At 35.4% G+C, this 8,694-nt stretch overlaps 1 protein-coding gene across 1 annotated transcript; it reads left to right on the top strand.

Moving 5' to 3' along the window:
• The first annotated feature begins 1,996 nt into the window (after positions 1 to 1,996).
• On the top strand, positions 1,997 to 8,293 carry LOC108274042 (carbonic anhydrase 4). The gene is made up of 9 exons (XM_017483827.3): positions 1,997 to 2,119; positions 2,354 to 2,423; positions 2,649 to 2,675; positions 3,505 to 3,675; positions 4,872 to 5,023; positions 5,116 to 5,202; positions 5,293 to 5,365; positions 6,079 to 6,242; positions 7,086 to 8,293. The coding sequence occupies exons 2-9, from the start codon at positions 2,354 to 2,356 to the stop codon at positions 7,293 to 7,295; spliced, it is 954 nt and encodes a 317-aa protein (XP_017339316.1). The 5' UTR covers positions 1,997 to 2,119; the 3' UTR covers positions 7,296 to 8,293.
• The last annotated feature ends 401 nt before the right edge of the window (positions 8,294 to 8,694 follow it).

The raw sequence follows: 8,694 nt of genomic DNA, 5'->3' as shown, positions 1-8,694 counted from the left end.
TCCGTCCAAGATTCGCTTTAGCATCATATCATCTCAAGAGTGAGTGATTGAATATTTTTAGGATTTATATGGAATTCTCATCATTAAGTAGATGGACTAATTCGATTTTGGAATTGATCAAAACAGGATCAAGATCCCAGCTAGGTCAAATGTCAAACAGTTTTTCTTTAATAGCTTCCTTCATTTTCAAAGTATATTTCAAGGGTATTGGAAGCATACAAATTAGTAACAAGGTGGACTACATTTGGTGGTAGAGGCATCCCCATCAACCCATTGGTGTCGAGTTCTACTTGATGTATTGTGTTTATATAATAACACATTTTTATACTCGTCTCATTCAAAAAAAAAAGATTGCTTGTTTTCTTTATTTTGGATCATTAAATACAATTCACTCTAGCAAAACTCTAGACAAAAGTAACTACATCGATATTGCAGTGTGGTTGACTTGGATATATTAGCACAATAAGTCACTCGTATTTTTTTCATGTCTCTATCACTATAGATGATCATAATAGTCTCTGCTCTTCAGCCTGCATTATGCTAATTGTTGGGCATTTGCTTTCATGCATCCTTAGAAGCATGTGCGTTTTTGAACTATTAAAACTATGAAACCCATTATTTATCTGATTATAACAAAGGCAGCCCTATCACAGCTTGAAACAAGAACAAGGCACTCTTTGATATAACTGGCAGGTCACATGACATGAAGACAACTTTCAGCAGAGGGCAATGCTAGATCACACTGTAATTTTTCTCCTTCAGGACACATCATTTATGTTTGCAGTTTTGTATATGGATGGTTTTTATTCAGGTGTGTAAGCGCATAAATTCTGTATGTAACTTGAGACTTAGAGTGCTGAAAGACAGGTGATAGAAACTCCATGACTTTATCTACAAAGTAATCATAAATCTGATCACAGTGCACGTGTCATATCTGTTACTAGAAATCTGACTGAAGTCACACTGTCATTGGGAATTCTAGGAAGCCGTCATCACTCTTGTTACACAATAGTTTTCTTGATGAGATGATAAATCTAGCACTGTCTATGTGACTTACATATTTGCACACTGAGTCACTTCTTACGCACATGCTTACGTCACTCACCTGATTATTACATGTGACAGTACAATGGCTGCAAAATTCCATCCACCTGCATGGGTTAGGTAGTTTAATCCTAGAACAACAACTCCAAAGGGTAATGCAAAAATTCACAACATTAAACAGGCAAAGGTCATACAATCAGACAAACAGGTCAAAACAGGCAATGCAGAGAATTGAGGTTAATGGCATAAACAAAGTCAAAACCAGAATATCAACACTTAGTAATGACAGAAACAATAGCAACTGAGCGTATACTTCGTAAATAGATTGTGTTCAAACAGTCTCTATATACCGTGGAGTGAGTGTGTGTGTGAGATTGGAAACACGTTTGTGTGATTAGAATGCTGGAGAATGTGTGTGTGTACATGTTGAATTGACCTCTCACTGGAGGAGAGTGGTACTAGGCGTGTCAGTGGAGAAAGCTGTTATGAAACGCTGACAAACCACCTATTTGAAAGTTTTTATTCAACAGTTCAACCACTTATGGAAAATTTGCAAAATGTATATGATGTCTATGACAGGGTGTGCCTTGCTATTATCTGCTGTTGAAGGTGTAGTTCCTGGCACACTTTAGTTTCAGTTCAAATCTCACAAAACCTGTATCTATATAGGTGTATCTATATGCCAAAGCATGTGAAAGTTTAAGGTGTATTAAAGTAAGGTTGAAATTGTAATTCAGTAGGGTGGAAGATCTAAAAGAAAGCACACACCTGCTAACACACCTAATTAAACTCAGTGTTTCATTGTCAACTTTAAGAGGTGTGTTAGAACAATATACAAGAACTGGGAATCCCTGCGTAATTTAAGGTAAAGGGAAGTGCTGTCCAATTATTTGTAATAAAGGCAGGTGCAGACATAGGATAGCAGTCATCTGTTATCAGATCAGATCATGCATTTGAAATTCCATAAGTGTTGGCAGCAGAGTCACTCGACACGCCCACAGTATTTGAGATATATTTAAGAAGGGAATGAGTGTGAATTCTGCTCAACTGCAGTTTTGAATTTCACTGTTTAAAGGTAAGATTCTATTGACTCTATTGTCCATAGCATATGACACAGATTTGCACAATTGATAGAACAATTTCAATATTATTATTTTTACATTATATATATATATATATATATATATATATATATATATATATATATATATATATATATATATATATATATATTATTCAAAAGATGACAGTCAGGATGCTTTAAGACATTATGACATATTTCTTAAACACTTATGTCTTATGCATGCAGATGGATGTACAGCTCGTGCCATTTTTCATCGTCTGTCTGCTTTCCACTGTTTATAGTGAAGGCTCAGTAGGTGAGTGATGTCGACTTGACTGCTCTATTCTTAAGACTGACAAATTGAATTTGCCTTTAATTTTACACTAGACATTTCTACTTCTTCTTCTTCTTCTTCCTCTTCATATTATTATTATTATTATTATTATTATTATTATTATTATTATTATTATTACTGCTGTTGTTGGTTTACTCAAAATGCTGATAACATTGTTCATATCTTTTTTTTATGTCAACTTTTCAGAGTTCTGCTATAACTCGCCAGGATGCAGTAAGTATCCTTTTTTTCTACCAAGCTGCTAATTCTTTTCTGATTGCATAGTCTGTGTATGAAAATGGTCACGATATGTGCATAAGAGGGCTGTGTCGGCAATGAGATTTGCATATATGTGTATAGATGCATAGCTTATATTTAATTCAATAATTTCCTAATTTCAAATTATAAAAGTATTAAAATAGAATCTAGTGAAACTCACTTAGTAAAAAAAAAGATCAATCTTCACTGCAAATCTGTACAATAACAATGTTGCATGTTAAATCATACAAAGTGATTAATGGTGGCAAGCTTATAAATGTGTAGCTATTCAAATGTGCATGACATTTTAAGTTAATTTTAATAAATAAGTTATCATTTATTTATTTATTTATTTATTTAAGTTTTTTGTGAAAAAAGTTTTTTATTAATCAGTTAATATGAAAATGAAAATATATTCACAATCAAGCAAAGTATGTCTTTTTTTTTTGGGGGGGGGGGGGGGGGGGGGGGGTAAAATCCTTAAGGTGGATTCGCATCCAACATCTGCCTCTCAGTTATTTTAAATAGATTAAAAGCTGTAACCTGAACTGTATTTTCTCACAGGACCATCCGTAATCAGACACATGTAAATGTAGCTACTGCTGACCTGTGCTGCTCTACACACTATAAGCACTATAGTAAACAGTGAAAGTGAGCAATGAAACAATTTGAGACATAGCTAAGAGTACAAGTTAGGGGTTTTTGAATGAAATTGGAACTCGGCACAAATAAGCTGTGAATAATAGACTATTTCTGCTCTGTATTTTGCTTGTTTTGCAATTTTATATGACGGCTTTCTCATCAGATGCAACCACATGGCCTACTATAGCACCACTCTATTGCAATGGCACTCGTCAATCTCCTATCAATATTGTGACTGCTGATGTGAAGGCTGATAATAACCTGACAGCTTTCAGCTTCACTGGCTTTAATGACAGCTCCACCTTCATAAACATTCAAAACACTGGAAAGTCAGGTGAGGTGTTTTTGTAAGATGAATAATGTTTGTAACATGAGACAATGTTTCTTCTTTGTCCAGGTTGACTTTTCATAAAACCTGTGTTGCTTTTTTGGGGCAAACTTTCATTGGCAAACATCATGCCACCAAGTTTATTATATATACAGTTATGGGGAAAAGAAAGTACACCCTCATTCAGTACTATGTTTTTATTTTTCATGGGCATAAATTACAATTGTGTGGTGCTCAGTAACTTATATAAACAAGCATATAACCTCAGGTGACAACAACAACAACAACAAAAAAAAACCTCAACATGAAGTCATTTGTTTTAGGTTGCAAAATTGCATCTGTACAAACCCCAAAAGTTCTGGAGCAACATCTTTTGGGCAGAAGAGACCAAGCTGAATATGTTTGGACATCAAGCACAGCACCATGTTTGGTGAAAAGCTAAAAACAGCGTATCACCACAAACACATGTCATGGTAGTGAATGGTGGTGGAAGGGTGACAATTTAGGCTTGTTTGCAGCCATAGGACCTGGGAAACTTTCAGTCATTGAGACAATGAATTTCACTTTATTGCAGAATATTCTGGATACAAATATGAGGCCATCTGTCCAACAGATTAAGCTGGGCTGAAATTTGGTCCATTCAACAGGACAATGATCCCAAGCATACCAGCAAATTGATATCTGAATGGCTAAAGAAGAAAAATATCAAGGTGTTGGAATGGCCAAGTTAAAGTCCAGACCTCAATCCCACTGAGATGCTGTGGAGGGATCTTAAGAAAGCTGTGTATAAACAAATGCCCTCAAACAACAATGTACTGAAGCTACTGTGTGTGTGTGTATGTGTGTATAATATTATATATATATATATATATATATATATATATATATATATATATATATATATATATATATATATATATATATATATTACACACAATGATGTGAAAAATAAAAATACTTTGTTGATGAGACAGATCAGAAGAGAATGGCCAGACTGGTTTGACTCTAACTGGAAGTCTACTGTAATTCACGTAACCACTCTACAACTGCAGAGAGCAGAAAAGGCATCTTAGAATGCACTACGATGGGTTTGGGTTTCACTCCTGTCAGCCAAGAATCTGAGGCTACAGTGGGCACCCCTGGGCAGATATTGCTAATAAATTCAAATGAGACACTGATTTGAAAATTCTTTGCCTCTTCAGTCAAAATCCATCTTGATGATCAAAAGATGAGCGTGTCAGGAGGAGGCCTTCAGAACAAGTACAAGTCCAAAGAGTTCCACATTCACTGGGGCAACGGCTCCTCTTTCAGTGGATCTGAACACACTGTGGATGGCAAACAATATGCAATGGAGGTGGGGCAGCTGTTGGTATAAAAATTGTAATGATATTCTAGACTCAGTGATTAATTAAAACTTTATATTGTATTTGTGTTTTTCTCTTTCAGATGCACATAGTAAATCTTAGGGCTGATGTATCCGTGGCTGCTGCCAATGACTCAACAGCATATGCTGTTCTTGGTTTCTTCATTGAAGTAAGTCCTTTCTTTACCCTTATACAGTTGCCTTGTTTCCCTGGAAACTTGTAGTTATTACATTGTGGCTCTTTATTATTATATTCTTAGGCAACCAATGACAGTGGCAAACCAGAGAGCTGGAAGAACCTCACCTCATTCTTATCAAACATTCCTAAAAAAGGTACAGATATAATTCTTGTGTAGTGAACCGACTGAGAAGCTGCTTATTTGCACACCAAAGAAAATTGATCAATGATAATCTACAGGATATTTGTCATTCAGTTGGTCATTCAGCACAGGTGTAGAGACATACAGTTTAAATTCCATTATAGTACTTCACAGTTATTTAAGCCAAAATGTTTTAGATGGATTCAAATGCATCCCAAGAAAATGCTACATGCACCAGTACTTCAGCTCCTACAAAGCCCAGTGGTCCACCATTCCTTTACCTTTATAAGGAAAAGGACTTTTTCAAAACAATAGCAGCAGTAACAAAGCACATGTGACAAGTACGTTGAATTCATCAAAGACTTTGTAACTTTGATGATTAGGACATTTGCTGTAATTCCAATCCAATTCCAATCAGTCTTACAGTGTGGGAGAGAGGAACGTAAGGTGTTTTGGCTTGAGATAAACACCAGATCAAAACCCATTTGTTTCCAGCAGGCACTGAAATTCCTTACACATTACTTAACTGTTACAAACTGAAACAAACTTGGATTTAGGGCATCATCGTAAAATTAATAATGTGTGACAGGCGAACATGATCATCTGTGAAATCATTCTATTTCTTTAAACTATTTAATCTCTTCTTAATTGCCAGGTTAAGTAAAAATATCAGCAAACAACAACACCTTATTTTAATACTAAAATGTCCTTTTTTCTTCATTTTAGGTGACTTACTGGACATTATGAATCAACTTACTGTAGATAGTCTGCTTGAAGGAGTGGACCGGACTAAATATTACCGTTACCTTGGCTCTCTGACTACACCAGCATGTAATGAAATTGTGGTATGGACTGTATTCAAAGACCCAGTCAAAGTCAGCAAAGATTTGGTAAGTCTTCAGATTATGCACCGTGCTGATATTTAAACGAGTCATAGTTTGCCAAAGAAGCTTTTTTCCCCCTGGCCTAATCCAGAAACACATTAGCATGTAAAAATAAAAGCTTCTGAGATTAGAATTATTGTTATAGGGTGGGTATCAGCAATAAGGATTAAGTTTAAGTCTAGATTAAATTAAGGTTTATCTAATAATACTGTTGAACCAAATTTTAAGCCCTTTTTTTTTTTTTTTTTTTTGTAAATAAGCAGGTTTACATTTAAATCATCATGTTAATCCTGGATTTAATTTCACAATAAACCTGGATTAACTATAATCTTGTTGCTGCATCACTTTTAACTCAGATTTAATTTTTTTTTTATTACATTTTTTTCATTTTCTCAGACTGTATCGGTTATGCGTATGAGCAGCTAATAATAGCAGCTGATTTTTTTTACATTCAAAGTTTGAAGTTCACGACCTTTGGAGTCACTTGGGTGGAAATGAAAGTGTTACATTGTTGCTCTTTAGTTACACTGGAGGATTTAAATATTAAATATTTCCATGTTTATGAAATCCACACGCAATGTCGCAATGTTGTTAATGGCAAATCCATCATGGTGGAGAAAATTTATCATAAATGGAGGTTTTAATCACAGGTTAGAATTTTAAACCCCGATTTGTTAATCTGTGTTTAAAAATAAGTGGTGCAACACAACTCGATTTAAAATAAAGCCCAGACCAACAAATCCTAGATTAACTCTGAACTGTGCTTAATTTAATCCTTATTGGTGCAACCCACACACAGTTTCAAAGACCAGTTTTAAACACAATTAAATGTATTCTTTCCATTACTAGATTGATCTTTTCAGCAACACAGTGCACATCGATACAACTGCCGATCCTTTCATCACCAACAACTACAGAATACTTCAGGCTCTAAATGGCAGGGTTGTGACATCCCAACCAACTTCATCAGCAAACACAACTTCATCAGCAAGCACACTTCATCACACTCTGTCCATCAGCACAGCGCTCCTCTACTGTGTATTTTTTTGGTGTTTGTAGTCCCTGTCTAACAAGACAGCAGTGTGATAATCAGAGTGTTTGTTTAGTCTAGACACTTGTTTCCACTGAATGTTTCAATCAGACCCAAATTAATTAATGTGCATTCATGTGCAATGTTTAAATTATTATTAAATTACTGTATTTATTCTCTTAAAAAAAATTTAAACTTCCAAAAATAACTACAAAAATGAAGAAAATATATAGCCTTATTATAGAGAGAGGGACTGTAATAGTTGTGCAATATTATGTGTAGTCTTTGTATATGGTGGTGGGGGGGGGGTTGGGTGGGTGGTGGGGATGGGGTCGGGGTGGTGTTATGGCATGTACAGTCTGTCTGTTTGATTCCCAACATTTTCAATTTAAGTGTAACTTAAAAGCATTATGATGTACACTCACTGAACACTATATTAGGAACACTAATACTGGGTAGGACTTCCCGTTGCTTTCATAACAGCCTTAATTCTTTGTGACATGGATTCTACAAGATGTTGGAAACATTCCTTTGAGATTCTGGTCCATGTTGATGTGGTAAGGCAGCACTAATGACTAAATTTATAAATTAAATAGCTAAATTTAATTTAAAATTAAAAATAAGAATTTGTTTTTATTTGATTATTTCTTTCCTCAAAGTATAAAAAAAACCCAACTAGCCCACCCTGGTAAATTTGTCCAACGAATGAAATAACTCCAGGTCTTAGTTTACATCTCAATGTTCTTTGTGCAATGGAAGGTTTAAATTACAACATTGAAATCTTTGGAGTCCCAATCATGGAACCACCTCAGGAAAAGGCCATAGCCTAAATCCATTACACAGATGCACCAAATATGCAGTAATTGTGTCAATTCTTAAATAATTAGCAAGAAAGAGACAAAAAAAAAAAGAAGAAAAATAATATAAAACATACACACACACACACACACACACACACACACACACACACACACACACACACACACACACAACTATCACAAAAAAACCTCACGAAGCTGAGGCTTACCAGGGGGGACCCCACACAGGCCACTTAAGGCCAAAAAGGCTTCAAAGAGACGGAAATAACACTTTAAAACACACACTCATGCGTTCACCCTGCACACACACTCGAAATAGTGTGTTACACAGCACACGTGATCAGGCCTAATTTCTGCCTCAGCTCCTGAAAGAAAAAAATACACACAATTGAACATTAATGATTAGAAAAACGTGAGCTCATACACACTAGAAGACTACACCTCCCATAAAAGGTGCATTCAGGCCTACACTAAATGACCCACTGCACAAAAGTGCTGCTGGTCCAAATGCACCACGCAGGTCGTAATTCCAGCCGAAAAGAAAACAAACAAAACATAAAAAGCAGACGATGCACAAACAATATTTTACAAACAAATGCAAATCTCACCT

This window comes from Ictalurus punctatus, chromosome 13 (genome assembly GCF_001660625.3).
Source record: "Ictalurus punctatus breed USDA103 chromosome 13, Coco_2.0, whole genome shotgun sequence".
NCBI classification, from domain to species: Eukaryota; Metazoa; Chordata; class Actinopteri; order Siluriformes; family Ictaluridae; genus Ictalurus; species Ictalurus punctatus.
The sequence above is the reverse complement of the archived record's forward strand: the minus strand, read 5'-3'. Positions and strand labels throughout refer to the sequence as shown.

Coding starts and splice junctions, on each gene's coding strand:
- LOC108274042 (XM_017483827.3), top strand. CDS start 2,354: ATGGATGTACAGCTCGTGCCATTTTTCATCGTCTGTCTGCTTTCCACT. Junction 5,366..6,078: donor ATCAAACATTCCTAAAAAAG/GTACAGATATAA, acceptor TCTTCATTTTAG/GTGACTTACTGGACATTATG. Junction 6,243..7,085: donor TCAAAGTCAGCAAAGATTTG/GTAAGTCTTCAG, acceptor TTCCATTACTAG/ATTGATCTTTTCAGCAACAC.